At 41.6% G+C, this 24296-nt stretch overlaps 1 protein-coding gene across 1 annotated transcript in view; it reads right to left on the bottom strand.

Moving 5' to 3' along the window:
• The window catches only part of GLP2R (glucagon like peptide 2 receptor), a 226302-nt gene extending 206274 nt beyond the window's left edge, over positions 1 to 20028 (bottom strand). Inside the window, exon 1 of the mRNA XM_029600258.1 lies at positions 19625 to 20028. Coding sequence (XP_029456118.1) covers positions 19625 to 19726 — 102 coding nt within the window. The 5' untranslated portion in view covers positions 19727 to 20028. The remainder of the gene's footprint in view (positions 1 to 19624) is intronic.
• Between the last annotated feature and the right edge of the window lie 4268 nt (positions 20029 to 24296).

Here is a 24296-nt window from a genome sequence, read left to right as displayed (position 1 = left end):
TTTAGATGAACTATTACAAGTGTGGAGATTACAGTTGCACCTCGCTGGTGACCACAAGCCTCGATGTCCGTCTAGAGATTTTGGATCTTAAGAGCTTACCAGCCTACATAACATCTGAAATGATGTGGATTTATGGAAGTCACCATACGGATATCGAAGGAGTAGTTTAACCACCAGCGAGAGTCTTCAGTAATTCGCTTTCAGATAAGTAATTCCGACTATTTGTTAAGTCCATTAACATCCCCTGAAGAAAGACCGGGACACGGTCAGAAACAAGGCCTTGTCGGGTGGACTTCCAGAAATGCTTTTTCACATAAGTCGGTATTATCACTTTAATTTAGACATGCAACTATAGCAATTAATCTCCTTGAGATTTCACAACGCACTTTATAATTTCAACAAAAAAACTAAAAAAGGTTGGAGGTGGAAAGTTCATGATTAAAACCGTGTAAAGGCATTACAATCAAGTAATGTCTGAAAAATTTATGAAACATTCCACTTCTTCCTTTAAATTTTGTTGCTGATAAATTTCGTTATTACAAGTTGCACATAGAATTATAGGAGAGTTGTGTCTCCCAATTATTGAATAGATTACTGTGTAAAAAAAACATACGGACACAAATGGTAGATCCTGGCACATCCAGTAGAGTTCAGCACCACTATGTGACAAAACCAGGGGAACAGGCATCCCCTGGTTATACCAACTGAGGCAGCTGGTGACTCCCAGTTTTGACCTGTCACACAGCTCAATCAGTGGGAATACAGGAATTCATCTGAAAATGCTGGTTTGAGCTTTTCAGATAGAAAAAAGTATTTTCATATGGTAGATTTGACATTGTTTCCATTCTGTTTTTTAGGTGCCTTTCACTAGAGAAAGAGCACTTATTGTGGATGCTTTGACCTTTTATCTGTCGGTCCATTTGTATACTTCAAAATGCATATGTGTGGCTGAGGACGCTACAAGCCAGGCAGCCGAGGACCCAGAAGGAGAGTGGGAGGAGCAGTGAGAGTCTCTGCATCCACCGGTGGTCACCTTCTCAGACCCCATGACAGTTTTTGTGAGGAAACAGGAGGAGCAGAGGGCAATCAATCCCCAACTGCCACAGCTGTGGCCATCGGTGCTCCCCAGTTCTGCCAACTCTGTGGACATTCTGGGAGAGTGGAAGGGTGGAAGAGGAAAGTAAAGGCATATATGCCACTGTGCATGGCTTCTAGCATGAACTTTCCTACTTGTTTTTCATTTGTCTGTCAGTTTTTAGGCAAACAAGATTTATGAATTGTATCTACCCAGTCTCCAAATAATAATGCAGTAGACTCCTTGTACAGGGTTATCTCTGCATTAAGATGCGTGTAAGACAATTTTTGTTTGGCTGTTGATTCTGGCAGGCCTGCCTGGATAGCTGGGAAATGATGCATATGGCTTGTACCCAAACCAGCTGCTTTCATTCCCTTCTCATTTCATAATCTTCTCAAAGAATACCACCGACTGCAGGCCAATAAAACAATTTCACTGACACAAGATCTTACAAATCCTCCGCACATTTTCTTAAAATCTCACAGCCCTTACTGAAGCACACATTCTACCTTACAGATGGAAGTCAGCTCCACATCCTGATGGTAGATTTGTAAATATTATCAATAACAACTTTGTATTGGACCCAAGTAAGGAATTCTTGGCTTTAATCTCGCCTGAGGCATTTGGCACCATTGAATCATCTAAGGATGGGCCAGGGAAGAAACAGCTACCTGCACCACAAATGGAATATGAGAGAACAGCCCAAATTGTTGTGGCTACTGAAATTAGAATATTGCACATTTGATGAATACCTGTCCTAAGCAGCCCATTTCTTCTGGTTTCTCAACTATCCATATGGCCCTATCTGAAGCCTTGGAATGGATTAAATATTTTGAGATTAAACTGTAATCTACTCCTTGTTTCAGCCTTACAAATTAGAGAAGATTCCCTGCACACAGCTGAAGTTGGTAATTTCTTTTCTTTCATCCTTAAAAACTATTACCATCATCTGTCAACAGGATCTGATACTACGGTGCTCCATTATACAGATTAGAAGTGATTAGTTTTCATCAAAAGAAAATCCCAAAACAAATTGTCACATGTTTCGTCTCCTACACCTGTTCTTATTCCACATATATTACTATCCCATACTGTATATTCCTATCCCACACACTTCAGTGTACATGCTCAAAACTCCCAACAGCACAGATAAAATTTAACTTGAATAAATAGGATGCAGTTGACTCACTTATTTGCTTCTTTCGGACATCCAAAGGTACAAGCAAATATAATCATTAGGGAACCCAAGCATCAAGAATTAATTAAAAGTTATTTTTTTAATTAGTGATTTATTAATTATTGATTGATTTATTCAAAGTTTAACAAATTACAATCAAGAATCTTAAAAAAGAATGCAATGATCAAAATGATATACACAAAAGAAGGCAAAGAGAAAATAAATATTGTATATTAGTGATCACTGAAAGTTAGACCACAATATGGATGAATACCCATTAAAGAAAAGATACAGAAGCAAATATTCAAACTAACTCACTTATTTGTTTCTTACTTACATCCAATGGTATAAGCAAATGCAATGGATAGGGAACCCTAACACCAAGAAATAATTAAAACTTATCTTTTATTATTAATCATGCATAATTCTTTACTACATTTAAGTTCCCAATTTAAACATTAATCAGGGTAAACACTACTGCATTTTTCTATACCCCTGTACTCCAAAACCAAATATATCCTCCAAATTTACTATAAGGTGATTTCACAAAATAGAAATATTCAACATTTGTCTATGAAAGATACAAACTAATTACAACATATAAAGCAATATAGTTACCAGATATCAAAAATGTAAAAATGCTTTATATATCAATGAAACCCACCTTCCAAGGGAGACAGGGGTTAAAGAGCATGCTATCATTTAAGTGCAGAGAAAAAAAAGAGGACAATGCAGCTATGTAAATGAGCCACCAGCCCAAACCCAGAATTAGATTGAAAAGTTTGCCAGACCCCTTACTGTGAATGTGCTTAAATGACCATTGAATAGATGAGTCAGATACTCAGGTAGGGGATTTGCATGTCAAGCCCCCTGGACTACTGTTGGTAACTTGCAGTGAAATATCACTTTAAATCAAAGGATAGCAAAATCCTAAATTACAGAACTATGAAAAGTCCTACATTGGAGAATTCTGAATTAGAGAAGGATTTGTGAGAAAAAAATGTACTGAAAAACAGTCCTAGGAAGCAAACAGATTCTCACCCTGACTAACAAAGGGAGTCAGACCCTTGGGTACCCAATTCTCAGAAAACAGAAAACAAGGCCAGGCAGGATGTGAGGTGCCCACATTCTCTTTCCATGTTCCTGCCTGGGTCTTGGCTCTTTGGCTGAGTAACAGTGAATGATTGGCCCAGGCTTAGCAGAACTAAAATCACTGAAAGCTGAGACTGAGAAGGGCCTGAATCACTGAACACTAAACAAGCTATGAGCCTAGTAGAGCTGTAAACCCAAGCCAGGGAAAACCCTCCTACCAAGGGAGAAGAACTGAAGGACAGTGGCAGATCTGGAGGTGGAGTGATCCTCCAGAAGAAAGGAGATTCCAGTGGCAGATCGGGAGGTGAACCTAGGTCCCCCTTGAGCAAGGGAAATCCAGTGGCAGATCAAGCAGTCCCCCAGAAGGGTGTGGACTCCAGCAGCGGATTGAGTGCCCCCCCCCCCAGGAGGCTGTGGACCCCAGCGGAAGATTGAGTGGTCATCTAAGAGGAAGGGGACCCCAGTGACAGATCGAGTAGTCCCCCAAGAGGGTATGGATTCCAGTGGCAGATCATGGGGTACTGCACAGAGCACCAAAGCCCTATGGAGTTGGTGTGTATAGACTTCTTGATTTTAAAAATTGACTCCCAGTGTAAAGGGAACATTCTGGTTGTGACAGATCATTTTACCAGATATGGATAGGCAAACCCCACCAAGGACCAGAGAGCAGAAACTGTTGCCTGAGTATTATAGGAGAAATTCTTTGTGAACTATGGACTCCCAGCCCAGATACACTCTGACCAGGGGAGGGATTTTGAAAGCAGACTCATTAAAGAGATGTTGCAAGTGGCTGGGGTTAGGAAGTCACACACCTCTCCCTATCATTCCCAGGGAGACCACATCCTGAGAGGTTTAACTTCTGAACATGTTGGGGACATTGAAGCTAGCTCAAAATAGGAACTGGAGCCAGTATGTGAGCCTTTTGGTGCATTCTTACAACTGCACATATAATGATCCTACAGGGTTTTCACGCTATTTTCTGATGCTTGGGTGAGATGCCTGTCTGACAATTGATCTGTGTTTTGTGGTTTCAGTAGATGGGTCATTGCCTCAGACTTTTCAAAGTTATGTGAAGAGTCTAAAAGAACAGTTGGGGGCAGCCTATAGGTTGGTTGCAGAGTCTGTCTACAAATTAATTCAGAGAAACCAGCACCAATATGACCAGAAGATGAGGCAGAATGACTTGATGGCAGGGGACAGAGTACTCTTAAGAGAACTAGGGACTGGCTGGGAGACACAAAATTTCTAACAGGTGAAGATCTACCCCTTATATTGTTGATAAAAAACTGAACAACCTGCCAGTTTACCGGGTAAGGCCAGAGTGGGGTGAAGGACCAGTAAAAACGGTAAACAGAAACCATTTCCTGCCCATTAGACAGTTGGTATTTCCCCTAGGGGAACTCCAAGCTACAGCTGAAACCCATGTACCTCGACCAAGAAGAAGGGGAACAGTAAGACCTGAGACTCAACCGCATTGGGAGTTTGACAGGAATCCCCATCAGGAACTAGTAGAGACTCCTGAGTATCCACTGGAAGACAGACATAATGGATACGATAGTGAGGATTCAGAAGGAGAGTTAAGTGGGGTACATATGAGGTTTACCTGGGAGCCACATTGGAGAGACTGTACCCCTAACCAACAGGCACATGATGGGGACTTGTAAGGCAGTTCCTGGGAATAGAAACTCAGGAGAGGGAAATCCGAGAAGCCCCCAAGAATAATGATAGGACTGAGGGTAAGAGAGGAAAGACAGATGGTAAGAGAGGAATGGACAGCCTGAAACAAGAAAGGGAAAGAGGTGCCACAGATGAGATTCACCTCCAAAGAGAATCAGAAGCTACAGAGGCTGAGGAATTGGTTCCACTACCATCCTGAAAGCCCAGAAGGACAGATAGGACTGTGAAGCCCACAATAAGGTTCACTTATGATAGCCCTGGAAACCCAGTGAATGTCCCCCTGACTAAAGCACACAAACAGTTGACTGCTTATTACCCCAAAGTAATGAAGGAATGCCTTGAGACTTCAGTCTAAAGGGGAGATACATGCAAGAGAGTGGCATTTTGTTGAAGACAACAAGAAATTTAAGTGGGGGAGAGTGAAACCCACCTCCCAAAGGGAGACGAGGATTAAAGAGCATGCTACCTTTTAAGTGAAATGTAGCAAAGAAAAAAAAAGAGGAAAATGCAGCAATGTAACATGAACTGCCAGCCCAGGAAACCCAGAATGAAATTGAAAAGGTTGCCAGACCTCCCTTACTTTGAAGGTGCTTAAATAACCATTGAGTAGATGAGTCAGAGACTAAGGTAGGGGATTTGCATGTCACAGCCTCCTGGACTACTGTTGGTAACTTGCAATGAAATATTACTTTAAATCAAAGGATAGCAAAATTATAAATTATAGAACTATGACTGGAAAAGTCCTACATTGGAGAATTCTGAATGAGAGGTCTGAATGAGAGGTCTAGAACAGGTAGATGTGAATCGGTTATTTACTCTTTCGGATAGTAGAAAGACTAGGGAGCACTCCATGAAGTTAGCATGGGGCACATTTAAAACTAATCGGAGAAAGTTCTTTTTTACTCAACGCAAAATTAAACTCTGGAATTTGTTGCCAGAGGATGTGGTTAGTGCAGTTAGTATAGCTGTGTTTAAAAAAGGATTGGATAAGTTCTTGGAGGAGAAGTCCATTACCTGCTATTAAGTTCACCTAGAGCAGTGGTTCTCAACCCTGTCCTGGGGACCCCCCCAGCCAGTCGGGTTTTCAGGATATCCACAATGAATATGCATGAGAGAAAATTTGCATGTTATGGAGGCAGTGTATGCAAATTTTCTCTCATACATATTCATTGTGGATATCCTGAAAACTCGACTGGCTGGGGGGGTCCCCAGGACAGGGTTGAGAACCACTGACCTAGAGAATAGCCACTGCCATTAGCAATGATAACATGGAATAGACTTAGTTTTTGGGTACTTGCCAGGTTCTTGTGGCCTGGATTGGCCACTGTTGGAAACAGGATGCTGGGCTTGATGGACCCTTGGTCTGACCCAGTATGGCATTTTCTTATGTTCTTATGTTCTTATGAGAGAGGGATTTGTAAGAAAAATGTATTGAAAAACAGTCCTAGGAAGCAATCAGATTCTCTCTAACTAACAAGGGATGTCAGACCCTTGGATACCTAGTTCTCAGACGAGGTACCCAAGCTTCAGCTGTGGAGAATTTGAATCACTGAATGCTAAACAAGTTTTATTAGACTCATGGGGGACAGCTCAATCTGCCACTGGGGTCCACATCCTCCTGGATGTGGACCCCACATCCAGGAGGATGTTGATCTGCTGCTGGGTTTCCCTTGCTCAAGGAGGACCCAGGGTCACTTCCTGATCTGCCTCTGGTGTCCCCTTCCTTCTGGGGGACATATCTACCTCCGGATCTGCTGCTGTCATTCATTCTTCTCCCTTGGTAGGAGGGTTTTCCCTGGCTTGAGTGTGGACCCCAATAGCAGATCAATCTGTTGTGGGTGTAGACACCCACAACAGATTGAGTGGTCCCCAAGAAGAAGGGTCCCCTGCAGCAGGTCCAGAGGTGCAGTTGGGTTCCCCAGGAAGGAGTGGGCTCCAGCAGCATTCCAGGAGGCATAGTCGGGTCCTCCGGCAGGGTTTAGACCCCAGCTACAGACCAGAGGTGGAGTCAGATCCCCAGGAGGGAAATGACCCCAGCTTTGATACGGACCTTTCAGCAGAGCAGAAGCAACACCAAGGAGATGGCAGTGGTTTAGATACAACAGACCTCCCATGCCAACACTGCCCACCAGCCCAGTTGTATCTTTTCACATGGGTGAGACTTGGAAAAAAAGGGGGAGTATAATAATAACACTTGATTAAGTAGAAATTCAAGAGGTCTCTTCTATTCTAAATGGTGGTATACTGTGGGGGCCAACAACCCCAAATTGCCAAAATATTAAATGATCTTGCTACCTTGTAGAAATGTATATAGTTGTGTGGCCTGAGACTATTAACTATGAGTAGATAAGTGTGCTGTTTGACAACCTTTTAGCGATGTACATAGTCATGTAGAAATGTATATACTTATATAGTCTAATAAACCTGTATATATTTGTACATACTGCCAGCCTTGTTCACAGTCCCATTTGTTTCCTGGGATGAATGGAGGGAAATCCCATCCACTAACCCCTTCTTCCCCAGGTGGAGGCACCAGGCGCTAAGAACGTAAGGGCCAACAGAGTCTCTCCTAGCGGGAGGCTCCTACCATGTCAGTCCTGAACCCAAGAATGCCCCATAAGGTAAACAGTCAATATCCTATTTGCAAGAACTTATTTTGTTCACCACGATTAAGTTTATATGGCTAACCGCATTTCAAACTGAAAATAATCTGTATTTTTTCTTGTAAATGTTCTAATCAAAATTCTGAAAAGAGTTGTAGTGAGGCAAACTGCTCACACATTGCAAGATACAACTACTGCATCTAGATGTTTGGGACAGTTAGAAAGTACCAAAGACCACTGGCTATTTCATTATGAATGATGGATGCTTATTTTTCATTAGTTGATAAGATATAGTATGTGTGTGTATTTGCAGGAGAGGGGGGACATTTGGTCATGCTTTCAGGATCATGAAAGGATGCTGTCTAAAGTCATTACAGTTCTCCCTGTTACTCATAGACAGAGTCAGATCCCTGTGACTTACCTCCATAACATACCTGCCAAGTCTTCGTTGTGCTTACCCTGTCGTTCACTTCCACCAGGAAAGCTCCCATTTTCACCCACAGCAACCCAATGATAATTGCAAACAAGCACTCCTTGGAAAGCACGCTACACTACAGTGAGATCTCCTAACCTCACTCTGACAAATCTTCCAGTCCTATACACTGTCACAAATACTTTTTGTGACCTACCTTTACAATAAGATCACATTATTATGACACTTGATGTGAGTTACCCTCACAAGGTGCCACCTCAGTCTGTGATATTCTGATTCTGGCATGGCGTGCCACTGGAATTTTGCTTTTATACTTTCAGTGACCCCAAAAATGAACCTCCCCATACCAAATGTATTTATTTTATTGTTCTTAAATTTCCACTTAGCACGTCCTGTAACATGTAAAAATTTTCAGCCTTCAACATCTCATCATAGACTTTGAGGCTTATGTTCAAAAAGAGATGAGAGGTTAATGTTTAAAGGATTTGTCCGGGTAACTTTTTGAGCTATCTGAATAAAACCTGAGATTTCAATATTTCTTCCCGCTTTCCAGCTACATTTTGTATAGTTAACTCATTACCTGCACAAAATTTAGCCAGATGGTGCTGATTTGATCATAGTTCTTCTGGACCTCACTGTTATATTTGATATGATGGATCACTGCATTTTCTTACATCAGCTGAAGGAGATTGGTTTAGCTGGATCTGACCTATAGTGGTTTAAATCTTTTTTTTATTGGAAAGGCAATGTGTTGTTTGGGGTTTGTATACATCCTCTGCATGCTCTTTTCTCTGTGGGGTTCCTCAGGAGGCTATGTTTTCACTTACCCATTGTAATACTTGCACCCTTTCTTTGGGCCAAGTTATTCAAGTCTCTGGGGTGAGTTCACTGATGTATGCAGATGACATAGAGTTGTATATGTCACTGTGTACAGAGCTTGACAAGGCAGCCTCTCTTCTAAATGGTTACTTGTCTGAGTTTGCTTTGCGATTGAGGACAAATATGCTTAAGGTGAGCCCCACCAAAAGGGAGTTTATTTGGTTTAGGAAATCCTCACCTCTTCAGATTAACGCAGACCTAATGTTGGACAGGAAAGTGTTATCCTTGGCTAATGATGTAAGAATTTTTGGGGTTGTCTTTGATGTACATCTAACTTTTAATAATTATAGTAGATCTTTGCAGTGGTTAAGAAAATCTCTTTCTTTGGTTTCTTAGACAACTGTGGGCTTTCCTGTTGCATGAAGCCTTAGTTGCTGTAACTCAGGCTATAGATTGGACTGTTACTATGCTTTGTATTTAAGTCTCAATTAAATCTATTCAGTGTTTTCAAATTTCTCAGAGCAATGCAGCCTGTACCACATAGCCCCAACTCTTTCCAACCTTCCTCAGCTTCCAGAATCAGCTTAAGGTCAGTAGGCCGTAAAGATCTGACTTTTTCATTCCACTTTTTCTTGATGTATGATGCTTTACACATCAAACTAATGTTAGTTTGCTTTTATTTAATTTTTTTATTCACTGGATCTTGTGATTGTTTTTATATTTTGTATTGTGACCACTGTCTGGGTTCACTACTATTATCCCATTTGTTAAAATGAAGAATTTTCCAGCAATGGGACCTTGAGGGATTGTCGGTGTATAGGGTGAGTGAGAGGAAGGTTCTTCCCCCAAAGAACATGGGCAAAATCTGGGAGTATATATGGTGCTTCCATGAGGCACTAGAAGGAGTTGTATCTTGGAGTCAGAGGGGTTATAGATTGATTTATGAATGCTTTTTCCTGGGGGTGAGGGAGCGCAAAATGAGCTGAATTCTACCTTGGGGTTCCCAAGCAATCCTTGGAAGAGAGGGGTTCTCTTCTGCAAGTAGCAAGGGCTGACTCAGGAAGATCTTACCACCAGAAAGCAGTGGGAGGATTTGACCTGGGCAAGCCATCCAAGTGTGAATAATAGAGTGGAACTGGGGGATTCTGGAGATTTTCCTGTGTGGGGCTGAAGAGATAAAAGCCTTAATGGGATAAACTGGGATTCTAGTATTGTGAAACTGAACTTAAGTAGCATAAGACCTGTGTCTGCATATATGATTTGTTGATATTCTGGAACAAACTGCACTCTGTTTTTGGATCGGATTTCTTTGGACTGTGATGTGATTCTCTCTCTGCTGGACCATTGATTTTTTTTCTGTAAACTTTTCTTCTGTTTTGGAACATAAGTGTTGGTGCGGACTGGTTTTGTTTTGTTTTTATTTGTATTTATTTATTTATTAAAAATACTTCAGTTCCACCTATAATAACTTTGTTAAGCTAAGCAGATTACAAAATCAACATAAAACAATGTTAAGACAAACAGCAGTATAAGATAAAATATTAAAACTAGTCAGAAAACCATTCAGTAAATAAGACTGCTTTAACATTCTTTCGAAATAAATAAATCCCGTAATTGATCAGACAAATCATTCCAAAGGGTAACACCCCTAAATGACAATGCCCGAAGTCTAGTATTTTGCAAATGAATTTCCCTCATAGGAGGCAACTCTTAACAATTTCCTAGAAGCTGAACATAACATTCTAGATGGAAAATATTAATAAAATAAATCAGTTTAAAATTTTGGGGCCAAACCATGAATCGATTTAAACTTGAGGGTCATGATTTTAAACTTGACTCTCTGTTCTATTGAATGAAGCTGGAATAATAATGGTGTAACATGGTCTCTTCAAGAGGCATTCAAAACCAAGCTGGCTGCAGAATTCTGCAAAAGCTGTAAAGCTCTTAACCTAATCCTGTGATCCCTTGTACCCTGCAGGGGAATCGTGATCCCCACAGCACAAATCTGTGTATTTTTCCAGAAGCAAAGAGTTGGCTAGTGCTCAGTAGCTTCTGAAGGTGATTCTTAGTGAAAAGAGTGGAGGAAGAGGTGTTACAGTACTATGTTTGGATTGGTGGAATTATTGTACCAACTTATATTTTAGTATTGTCTGTGAGCCTTCATGAGCCATAATTTTGATTAGGACAAATTATACACATAAATGTAAGATATAATAATTAAAAACTCCATGCAACAACTCCTCTGCTGCTTCTTGTGACCTTGGGCAAGTCACTTTATCCATCATTGCCTCAGGTGCAAACTTAGACCGTAAGCCCTCTGGGGATAGGGAAATACTTGCAGTACCTGAATGTAATCCACTCTGAAGAGCTGTAAAACAGAATATAAATAAATAACAACCTAACACTCCTTTTAAAACTAACCTGCCACTTTCTAAATCAGGCCTCAAGTCACGGGTTTCGCAGGCTTCCTACAGGACTATGCTTACCTAAAGTGGTAGCTCTAGGTCTTGGTCTTCCCTTGACTGGCCCCTGCTCCTCTCTAGCCTACTCTTGACTCTTTCAGGCTCCATCTGGCAGTTCCGTAACCCTTCATTCATTAACCCCCCTGAAAACCGACCTCATAATAAATCTGTCTCTAAAGGCTGGACAGATTCCCTATAACTGGAGGACAACGCATTCTCTTCCAGTGTACATAGGTGATTCAGAAAATGAATGTGCTTGGAGAAGAGATAGCTGAAGGGGGATTTGATAGAGCAGCAATTCTCAACCGGTGTGTCGTGACACACCAGTGTGTCGCCAAGCACCGGCAGGTGTGTCGCATGCTACCTACAACTAGTGGGGCGAAGACTGGAGCACTGACCGCCGCCAGAGACCAGGCCGGCGGGGCCCGAAGATTGGAGCGCTGGCCATCGTCAGAGACTAGGCCGGCGGGGCCCAAAGACTGGAGAGCTGCCGCCACCGGAGACCAGACTGGCGGGGGACGAAGATTGGAGTGCTGCTGCTGGTGGGGCCCGAAGATCGGAGCGCTGCTGCCACTGGAGACTAGGCTAACAGGGGACAAAGATCGGAGTGCTGCCGGGGACGAAGACTGAGCTGTTCAGCTGGGGCCAGTGCATGTGTGTGTGGTGTGTATTTGAAACAGGGATGGTGCTTGTGTGTATGTGGTATGTATGTGAGGGGGGAGGGTGCTTCAGTCTGTGTGTGTGTGAGAGAGAGAGAGAGAGCATCATGTGATTGAAAGCCTCTGTGTGTGAGTGTGTGTGTGTGTGTGTGTGAGAGAGAGAGCGAGAGAGCTTATGTGTGACTGAAAGCCTGTGTGTGTGAGAGAGAGCTTGTGTGTGTAAGTGAGAAAACCTGTATGTAAGTGAGAGAGAAGGTGTGTGTGATTGAAAGCCTGTGTGTAAGTAAAAGAGAGAGAGCATTGTGTGATTGAGAGAGACTGGTCAGAGAGGTGTGGTGTGTATGTGTGAGAATGACTGATCAGGGAGGTGACTGCTGTGAGTGAGAAACAAAAACTGGTCCTGATGGTGTAACTGGTGTGTGTGTGTGTGTGTGTGTGTGTGTGTGTGTGTGTGTGTATGTGTGTGTGAGAGAGAGAGAGAAGAGACTGGTTGTGGTCCCTAAGGAAGAGGACTATGAGGACAGCTTCAGCAGCTACTGCTGCTTCTGGTATGGCCTGCCAGAAAAAGGAGTAGGAGAACTGCTGGAGAGGATAAGTAAAGGTGGATTTTTAAGTTCATTTTTCTTGATTGACTTTCATTTTAATTATTGGGAGTTATGTGATGTGTCTGTTGTTTTGATATATTTTATTGGTGGTCAGAGAATTTTTAATATTTTTAAGAGTTTTTAATTGTTATATGTTGTTCTGTTCATCAGCTCTTTTGAAACATGTATTCATATAGTTTTACAACCATAAAACTAAGTGGGGCTCTATAGCAGCTTGACTTTTACTGTTTCCCTAGTTGGAGGTGTATTGGTATTTAGGGCCTGGTTTAATATTTGTAGTGTTGCCTTTTTATAGGTAGGGTTATTCTATTTGAGTGCATGCCATAATGTAGGTGTAGCTTTGTGTGGATTAGTTTGTGTGCATTATTGCAGATCCTGCTTCCACATGTTTCCATTTTTCTGGTTTTGTACTGCATGCAGAGTGGCTTTTTTGGATTTCCATTCCAGTTTCTGTCTCCATATTTTTAATTTGTGGTCTTTCTGTACTTGGTGAAGGTCGATCTGTGTATGACCGAGATGAGGTATTTAACTAGCATGTATGCTCTTAAACCCTCACCTTATTTGATGTGTTTTCTCAATAGGTGAACTGGTGGTGAACTGCTGTCTTTTTATAAGTAGGGCTATTGCGCCTGGTAGTAGATGAAGTTTGCATTGCTGTTATTGAGATAACACCAGAATATCTTTTTTGTAAGGTAAGTTGTATGGGGATTGTTCCAGTTCTGCTTTATACCCATTGCTGAGGGGTGGAGTTCCTGTGGACGCAAAGTGTACATTTACATTTAGCCTTGTGACAGTCATGTGTTCAGTGTGTCATGCATTGAGATCTATCAGGTGTGTTCTGACAGAAAAAAGGTTGAGAACCACTGTGATAGAGGTCTTTAAAATAATGAGAGGTCTAGAATGGGTAAATGTGAATTGGTTATTTACTCTTTTGGATAATAGAAGGACTGGGGGGGGGGGGGATCACTTCATGAAGTTACCATGTAGCACATTTAAAACTAATTGGAGAAAATTCTTTTTCACTCAATGCACAATTAAACTCTGGAATTTGTTGCCAGGGGATATGGTTAGTGCAGTTAGTGTAGCTGGATTTAAAAAAGGTTTGGATAAGTTCTTGGAGGAGAAGTCCATTTCCTGCTATTAATCAAGTTGACTTAGAAAATAGCCATTCTTATTACTAGCATCAGTAGCAAGGATATACTTAGTTTTTGGGTACTTGCCAGGTACTTGTAGCCTGGATTGGTCACTGTTGGAAACAGGATGCTGGGCTTGATGGACCCTTGGTCTGACCCAGTATGGGTCAGACCAAGGGTCCATATCCCCTGGCAACAAATTCCAGAATTTAATTGTGCATTGAGTGAAAAAGAATTTTCTCCAATTAGTTTTAAATGTGCTACATGCTAACTTCATGGACTGACCCCCTAATCCTTCTATTATCCAAAAGAGTAAATAACCGATTCACATTTACCCATTCTAGACCTCTCATGCAATGGGTATAAAGCAGAACTAGAACAATCCCCATACAACTTACCATACCAACCATCCAAGAAGCAAACACGTGATGCTCGCTTTTCGGATGGCGAGATGGAGCTACTGTGTCACGCAGCCTATGAGAACTACAAAATTCTCTTCAAATCTAAGGCTTTTTCCTCTACAAAGAAACGGATTTGGGAGAGGATCGTGCTGAATGTCAGCTCCCTGTCAGTAACGCTCAGGGAGGTCAAATAGATCCAGCACCGGTGGTGTGACACTACAAGAGAGGTAAAAGAAGAGGCCGCCAAAATTGAGGGTCAGTAAAGAGGGGGGAGCTACCATGTCATATTGTTTTGACCCCCCTCAAAGAGCTTGTTCTGAGTACTGTGCGCCCAGAGGTCGCTGCCGGTGTGGCTGCACTGAACGGCGCCGACACAGGAGCAAGTGAAGGTATGCATTTTGAAAGTGCCATCTTGTTTGCATTGCATATTTTTCTTTAGGGCTCTTGGGAGGGCAACAGTTGAGATCTATATAAAGAACTTCAACTTGTCTTTCTCCATCTTTCTCCACAGATGGAGCCAACAATAATGAGACAGATGTCACGGAGGAAGAGAGTGAATCCATTCCCATGCTGGAATTTGTCTTCCCAACGTCCACCGAGGAATCCCCCAGCGAACAAGTACAGGATGGTGATACCCCGGACCTTAGCACTCTAAACCTGGTCAAAGTTATACCTCAAACCCAGGGACATGAGACATCTGCGGCACCAGACCAGGACAAGGCAACAGTGGCACGTGACCTGGAAGAGGCGTTATTTGGTATTGATGGGCTAAGCGAGCATGTCATGTCCGAAATAATGTCACGACAGGAGCAACACAATGTGTTAATGCCCCAGGAAATCAAGCAAATATGCACCGAGATCACAGGGGAAGAGGCTGCTCATTCCAGGTTGATGAACGAACTGATCAGTGCCATCAGAGCTGTAGCCACTGCTTTGCAGTCTCGGAACCACCCATGACTATACGCCAAATAAAGGTATATGCCCAGTGAAAGCAATGAATTCAGTTTCTTATTTATGGGCTCTTGTTTTGATAAAGGTGGGGACCCTGGCCCTGAACTATTCCAGGAAATTAGTCACTGAATTAAACATTATTTTTAAGCCATGCAAATATAAAACATATTGAATTACATGGCATCATTGCTGTCTCCTTCCCCTTTTCTCCAACCATCTGTCATGCCTCTCCCCTGGTATCATCCTCCTTTGCCCCCCCCCCCCGATACCCACCATTACCACCTCCAGCATCTGTAACATCACCGTCCCTCAAACAATTAAATCCCTCCTCCCTCGAATGCTTTGTACACAGGAAAACCACCAACAGATTTTATCCAAATCATCATTTTTCTTAATAAAAATGATTTACATGAAAAAATAAATATATTTTTTAAAGTATTTACAGTAGAGGCAGGGATGAAGAGGAAGGGAAGGGGCCAAGGGGGCTGAGGAGGAGCATCGTCACCGGCGATAGGAAGACAGTGGCCAGGTTGGTGGAGCCCAGGACATGGTCATGCTTAAAACAGAGACACTTAGGTCAGGCTTTGAATATCAGTCTGTAAGAACTTTAATACCATAGCATAAATCATGAGATATTCCTGGATAGACTAAGGACAACAGGTTTCACTGAGACACTCTACTGTAGCATACCTTTCCAAAAGAGAACAGCAGGATACAGCCAAAGGATATCCTCAGGGATTCATTCTTGGCCCTGTGCTGTTCACTGTTTTTATAAACATTTTCTCTCGATGTGAAATAAATGTACTACTGTCTGCAAATAACACAGTACTGCACTGCTCAGAATAAAACTGTCTTGATTTACTGTTTAAATTTCATTATAAATGTAATAAAATACAAGACTGGATTAATGCTAGCAGACTATGCCTTAATACCAAGCTAACAAAAGTAATGTTCTTTGGTAATAGAATAGTTAAATTCTCAAAGGCAGGCCTCTCAGTTAAAGCTATTTCTCTCTCAGCTTTTAAATATCTTAGTGTCTGCTTGACTACACTAGCATCTGATCACTGTATCACTGAAATGGTGACAAAATCTACCATTAACATCCTCTCATTGAACATGTAAACTAACCTCAAATTCATTAACTGTAATGACCACAATGGTCTTAACAGACCGGGTGTGCCAGTAGTGTAGGTTGGACTGTGTTAGGAGCAGTGATGCTCCCCAATGGGAGTGGTCTTATTCTTAACAAAACTCTTGCATCCATGTGACGCAGAAGGAATTGAAGTCTAAGGGAGTAAGCAACAGGATTCCAGAGAGATTGGAATTGGGAGAAGTCAGCCTGTAGCCTACAGTCTGAGGGTGTCTGTATCTTCGCAGAAGGATACCACTAGGGCCTGGTCCAAGGGAGTGCTTTCTTCCAAAGGAGGAATACCAAGAAATTGGATGAGCTTTGTGCAGTAAATATCACCATCAGGCTCTACCCAGATGCCTGAATAAAAGGACACCTGCCTACAGAGAGATACACTTGTACCAGCAGTCAGATGTAACTTCACTCTTATGGCTAAATGTACTTAATTTAAAGATTACCAATCAGTAAACAATTATTTTAATATCCAGAGCCTGGTCCTGTCTGAATTATCAAACCTCTCACCTCATGAGATGCACCTACAGTCTACACTCATACTGGAAGCAAGATGCCATGGTCTGGGCTACAGGTGAGAGCTTTCTCCCATAAAAAGAATCCCCCAGGATTAAGAGCTAAGCTTTGGATGTAAATTTGCTAACCGGAACAACCTCTGAAGATAAACAAATATGTCTGGGTGCCCTTGGGATTAAAACCCCACTAAGGTTTACACTAAAGAACTTTGAAACATGATATGAAAAACCAAGACAGACTCACCTGTTCATTGTGACCTGAAGTCAGGCAGTCTTTGTGAAAAAGTGTTTAGAGACACCCCCCCTTTAGGTGCTACACTGAATGGCCCTAGTCTACGATATGGCATTAGGAGATAGGAGAGGAGGGTACCTATTTCATACTGCACCCCTTTGAGGCTGGCTCAAATGGGGAGCTCCTTTCTGCTCGAAGGCAGGCAGACAGGGAGCTCAGTGTGGCATTTTGATTTGGACATGTAAGGAGCAGCATTGTGTTTCTTGCTTTGATTCCCTAATTCCTTGTGGGTTGGACCTCATGACCTAGTGTCTCCAGGGTTAGGAAGGTGGCATTCTACGTCACTGGTCCACAACCTGGCTGGTGAAGTTGCCTCAAGGTTTTGACAATTCCCTGGCTCTTGCTCAGGAAGAAAACTGCCTGCCTTTGGGAAGAATCAGAACAAAAGACTGGCCTGTTGTCCTCTCTTAGACCCTAGTGCATGGACAGTGGTTTTGAGTGACTGATTATTTTTTGTGAAGGTTTTAGGGTTTTTTTTTGGGGGGGGGGGGGGGGAGTTAGTTTGTTGTCACCCTTCCTGCCGGAGAAGGGGGAAAGGAGAATTGTTTGTTTTTCCCTGCTAACCTGGAACTTTCATTCTATAGGATCCCATTTGGTAAGAAATGTCAGTAAGAAGTGTTCTTATTTATCTGGTGACCCCCACTGGAGTCTCTGCCCTGGGAAAAGAAAAAGGACTGAAAGTTTTGTAAGGTACATCTGGATCTCTAGTATTATCTGGGAAGAGAACTGCACTTCATCTAGGAGACCCCTGGCTCACCTGGGATGCTCATCGTTCTATGTCCTGGAGGGTAAGATCATTTCAGGACCCCAGGACCCAGGGACATTTTCACAGATAGAGGAGGATTTTGAGAATAACTTTGGGATATGAATGTAACCAGAATCAAGTGATTATGGTGCCAGCTTAAACCTACTGAGATAGCACCCACAGCAGGAGTCACCCCCCCCCCCTACACCTAAGGCCCTGTGGGTCTATCTTCTTATTCATTTAGAGAATCCACCCCTGGAGCCGTACATGGCCTTGCACTTCTTAGCACTATACTAGAAGAAGGGCTATGGGGGCCAGGGAGCAGGCAATCTATGGTCATGTACTGGCTCCTGGAAGAATGGGCATGATTAAAGGGAGGGGCCACAAGAAATGGGTCAGTGGGATAAAATAGGAGGGGGTTTGTATACTGACAATTTGGGGCTCAGATTACATTTGTTGTTCAAAGAAGTCCAGCCGATGGTGGTTAAAACAGAAGGAAATGTGTAAGATCATGGACATACCGAGTTGACTAAGACTAGAACTGAGGGCACTGCAGTGAGGGGCTGTACTATGAGAATGGAGGCAGTATGGGCCAATGAAATGAAATACCTTTAGGGTAGTTTCAGAAAATGTAAAATATGCAAGGATGCTTATTTCAGATATAGAACCACAGAGCCAAGAGAAGAGCCATAGCTGTCTGATATTCACTGCCTAGTGCCTATTATTGGGTTTCAGGAAGGGATGACTGTTTGTTGTCTTTCAACATTATACTACTTACAATCCTTCTTGAAGCAGAGCATTATTACTGAAAAAAATGCTTTTAGCTTGATAAATGTTCTCAGTTTATCACTTCAATGAATGAACTAGAAAGGAATGAGACTAAAAATAGGAGAAAACCCTGAGTAGCTGTGAATGAAGGCTCATGACACTATAACTCTAGATGGAAGAGGTTCTAATTGAGCCTGAAGCAAAAAGGAGCAAGAGGAAATGGCAGGACTAAAGAAAATAAAACATAATAAGTGTGTTGCAGATAGTTTTATGGTCTGATGATTCCTTTAGTGCCCCAAAACATGTAGTTCTGGTGTCAAAAATGTAATTGGTAACAATCGCAAATGAATCAAAATCAGCAATATATTTTAATGCTCCTCTGTCCCTCGACATGGGACCGTGTTTCGCTGAAGCTTCATGGGGAGGAACAAGTCTACAGGGAGAATTAATGTCAAAAGATTTTTGCTAAAATATTAAAATAAACAGACCAAAAAGAGGCTACAGCAAAGGAAAAAAATGTTTGATATACATACCACATTGAAGTCATTTATAGGTAAGGTGTAAGAAAATATCTGCAAAAAATATCAAAAGGACTTAAGTGCATAATAAAGAACCAGCAAAAGGCCTCAGAAAAATATAGCCTGCTAAAAAAGACTTATAAACGTGCTTTATATGTTCACTGTGAATGGCTTTTTTGTTTCTTTTCGCCTTCCACCACAAATTCTGAGGATAAGGTGACATGCATCCTCTCTTTGTCCTGGCCACATCAAAGAAATCTGATCAATCATAAATATTTATTTACCGTATTTATTTGTTGATTTTTATATACCGACATTCATGGGAAACATCATGCCGGTTTACATTGTAACTGTTTAACAAAAGATCGAAAATACAATTAACAGGAGGGGGAAAGGGAGCAGAGAGGAAAGAGGGAGTAGTGAGAAAGGATAGGGAAGGAGAGAAACTGATAGGAACAATATAGGATATATACATGGTAAAATCACAATAAACACTTGCCCATATTTTGATCTTTGCAAAACAGCTTGGATTTGCTTTTAAAAGAAGCAAAAACTTACAGGACATTCTGGTGAATTCCTTTCTGAAACCTGTAATTTCATCACATGACACTCCTTCAGGGCATTCCCCATGTAGTAATTGTGCCGCTTGCCCAATGTCATTACCTTTATCTATGTCCACACACCCTGCTAGGGGTAGGGTTATCTTCTGCATCACTTGTAGCACTGCAGGAGTCGTTTATGTGATTCTATGCCCATGCAAACTTTTATATATTGGCAAAACCATATGAAAATTAACAACTAGGATTTCTGAGCACTGTCATGTATCAGAAATTGGAAGACCCTTTAGTTGCCCACTGGTTGGCTCCTTATACACTGTGAACAGGGCTGGCTTTTTTACTTTCGACTCATTCCCTTTGGTCTCAATAAGGAAATCGAGTGGTCTGCCTGTCTCTGGCGTTGTTCTCGCGTCACTGTCGCTTTTCGAACGCTCTGACATCATTTCCCCGCCCCCATTGTTGTCACTGGAACGTCATGGCATCGTTCGCGCGTTTTTCAAACCACGCCGGTACATCTTTTCATTTCCAAACACCCACGCCTTTAAGCCGCATATTACAACACATCGTATTGAGTCCCTCGATCAGGTTGGATTTTCGTCTTTTCTTCACTTTTGTCGCCATCCTTAGTTGAGCAATGTAAGCTGTTATTTACCCATACTTTTTGATCCTTTTTGACATTGTATCAAGACTTTGCTTTCAAATGTTTACATTCTTTCAGTCTCTAATGTGATATGTGCCTTTCAGTACTTTTCAATCCGCTTTGTCAGCCACGTTGGTTTTGGTTTTTTTTTACACTTTAGTAATCTCTTTGAAGGCGTTGCGTATGCTGAAAACAGCGCCACTCCTCACGTTCTCCCTTTTGATTTTGACAGGGATTTAGACGTGCCCGTTCCTCTCTAGCGCTGTGCGCTGCTTGCACTTTTATCATTTTCATCTCGCCCATGTTTTTCTTTCATGCCATCTTTGTTTTGCCATGCCATTTTTTGGTATGTTTCTTACCCAGTTCTACCCACCTGCGCCTCTCGGTCACATTTCACACTATATTTGTCTGAGCCCTTTTGCTGGTTCTTTATTATGCACTTAAGTCTTCTTGATATTTTTGCAGATATTTTCTTACACCTTACCTATAAATGACTTCAATGTGGTATGTTTATCAAACATGTTTTCCTTTGCTGTAGCTTCTTTTTCGTTAATATGTTAACAAAAATCTTTTGACATTCATTTTCCTGTAGACTTGTTCCTCCTGATGAAGCTTCGGGGAAACATGGTCCCATGTTGGGGGACAGAGGAGCATTAAAATATATTGCTCATTCTGATTCATTTACAAATGTTATCCATTACATTTTTGACACCAGGACTGTGTGTTTTTGGTCACTATATGAATCATTAGACAGTAAAACTATTTTCAACACACTCATTACTTTTTATATTATTTTGGTGCGTTTTGTACATGTGCCACATCTTTTGTGATGAGGAGCAAAGAAAGCCATCTTAGTTGGAAGTACACTGAATCTGACACAATAGGATTCTTCTTGACCATGAAACCTTAAAAGGAACTGAGTTTAGTGAAGTTTGTTTTAATTTTGTTGAATATCATGTTTACTGGTTTTTTCTCTTTCAATAAAGTAATAAATGTTTAGCTTGTATGATTACTTCTACTAGTTATCATTCAGTAGTATTAGATATATACAGTGCTATCCTGATAACCATAAGAGACAGTCTCTGCTGGATGGAGCTTATAATTTAATTTGCAAATTTCTTGACCTCCATATGCACAATGGGTAGAGCAGCAGCCCTAGGATCAGGCCCTTTTGTGCTTCCTATAGAACTGGGTAACCAACCATTATGCACTAATTGATTTTGGGAGTGTGAAGACACTGATTAGTCAAAAGCTGGTTAGGGGACACTAGGGCATATTCTGAAACCTAGGTATACATATTAAAACAGAGATGAGTTCTGTGCATCTGATCATAGGGTTACTCCTAGGTATAGAGAAGGGAAACCAAAATGATAAAGGGAATGGAATGGTTCCCCTATGAGGAAAGGCTAAAGAGGTTAGGACTCTTCAGCTTGGAGAAGAGATGACTGAGGGAAGATATGATAGTGATTTATAAAATGAGTGGAATGGAACAAGTAAACATTAAGGGCCGGAATGCAGGCGCAAAAGGTAAGATAATAATTTGGGGGGGTTAGAGTAGGGCTGGGGGGAAAGGTTAGGGGAAGGGGTGGGAAGCTTAGGTTAGGGGGAAGGGAACGGGGAAAGGCAGCACGGCTCGGCGCGTGCAAGGTGCATAATTGTGCACCCCCTTGCGCGCTCTGACCCCCGATTTTATAACCTGTGCGCGCATGTTATAAAATCAGGCATACATGTGTGCGTACCAGGTAGCGCGTGCACATGTAAGCTGCGCGCGCTTCTTTTAAAATCTATCCCTAATCGTTTACCCTTTCAAAAATCTAATAAAAGAAAATATTTTTTTACTCAATGCATAATTAAGATCTGGAATTCATTGCCAGGGCTGGATTTACACCTTTCTACGCCCTAGGCTAAAGCACAATTCTGCACCCCCTTCCCCTCAAAAGTTGATTTATAATTTTCAATTTAATATGTAATCCCTGCCAGTTATTCGAAACGTATTTAAACTTGCGACAAGTGAACCCAGAAGCAAAATAGATCAAAACCAGTAAAAAAAACTTTCAGCCCGCAGGACCCGCATCGCCCCATGGAAGTTCTTCTGTCCAACCCGCGCTGAAATATTTTGAAGTAGGGCTGTGGGTTCGGGTCGGGCCAGCCCGCAAAATGCAGACATCTGCCTATATAACCCATACGAGGTACGACAATTACTTCTTTGGTTCAAATTATTCACCCAGATGGCGTATTCGATACAAAAAATAGCGAATAATATTGACATAAAATGCAGAAGATTTTACATCGATTCTCACCTGACATTATAGAATTTTATTGAAATGTTTTGCATTTTGTGTCAAACTTACATTACACCACATTAAATGATGCTGCATAAACAAGCCATAAGTTGTGTATGTTTCATGTTTTGTAATAAAAACCGCAGCCCCCTTATAATTTGGTGAACACCCCCGTCAACTTTTTCTGCTTACGGCTTTCAGCTCTGAGTTAACAAAACAGTATATAAAAGTAGTAACGATATATTTTATGTACCTATTATCAGTAGATATGTAGAAGACAAGCAATATGAGTGTAATGAATCACTTGGAATCACTATTGTAATGCCAAATCTGGAATTTTCCTTTAACACGTGGTTTACGCTGAGTCTGTGAGAGAGAAATAGCAAATGCTTTTTGCCTGTGACTGAGCAAGACAGCGCAAACTGTAGAGATGGGCAATGTAAATGTACCGCTCAATTTATTTAAAGTATATGGATGTAAATTTAAAAACCAGCATTTTATATGGCCTTTTCAAAATAATACTGAAAAATGTGTAAATGTTTGTTATTTCTGCTGTATATACGCCCCCCTGACTGCTGCGCCCTAGGCCATGGCCTAGGTTGGCCTTATGGGAAATCCGACGACCCTGGCCAGAGGTTGTGGTGAAAGCTGTTAGTGTAGCTGCTTTTAAAAAATGTTTGAACAAATTCCTTGAGGAAAAGTCCATAAACCATTATTAAGGTGGAGAGCAGAAATGCATTGCTTATTCCTGGGAGAAGCAGAATGGAATATATCTACCCTTTGAGATCCTGCCAGGTACTTATGACCTGGATTGGCCACTGTTGGAAACAGTATACTGTGCTTGATGGACCTTTGGTCTGACTTAGTATGGCAAGTCTTATGTTCTTATAGGTAATAAGGGAAAATGGAGAAGTGAGTCTTGAGAATTAGTGTTATGACAAAGTTGCTTATTTCTGAAGTTTAATTTACTAGGTATTATTGCAGATTAGTGGTGTAATAAGAAAATCAGCTAATGATTAATGTATACTTTAGGAAAGAAAGAGAAGATGTGACAAAAGTATGACTGTAGAAAATAGGGAACTGCAGCAAAATTATTATTCATGTATTGATTAGAGCTTATATGATACAAGTGATAAGTTAAACATGATGACTATGCCTATTATGGAGATTAGTTGGTTTTGAATAAAATAGAGTATAAATAATTGTAATATTCTTATTTTGAACAGAACTGCTTCATCTTTTTTATAAATGGTTCTCTGTGCACACAAAATCCAAAAGCAGGAAGTAATTACAGAAGCTGCCTTGGCTGTATTTTTTTTCTTTACATCTGAGCAAAGGAGTGAACCAGGGTCTAAGGAATAGCCCCCAATTTAAGGGGCCCATTTCTATACACTCTCTTGATCTCTGCCCCCTCCTCCAAGATCTCAGGACCTCCCATCTCACCTCTTTTGTCCCCCCCCATGATCCTTCTCTTCCATCCCATCCTTGATCCTCCCTCCTATTCCTTCCTCCTTCCCTCCTATCATTCCCTTTCCTTATCCTCCCTGGTTCCCTCTTGCTCTCCTCTCTCTGTGCCTCTGTCTTCCTCCATCCCTTATCTCTCTACCCCAGTGATGGCTAACCTATGACACGCCGAGACGTGTTTGCTGACACGCGCAGCATTTCATGGACTATCGGGATTTTTTTTTTTTTGGCTGTGCCGAGCCTTTTTTTTTTCCTGCTGTGCCGATCCTTTTTTTTTTTTTTTTTTT

This window comes from Rhinatrema bivittatum, chromosome 4 (genome assembly GCF_901001135.1).
Source record: "Rhinatrema bivittatum chromosome 4, aRhiBiv1.1, whole genome shotgun sequence".
Lineage (NCBI taxonomy): Eukaryota > Metazoa > Chordata > Amphibia > Gymnophiona > Rhinatrematidae > Rhinatrema > Rhinatrema bivittatum.
Note: the sequence above shows the minus strand (reverse complement) of the source record. Positions and strands in the feature narration are given on the sequence as shown.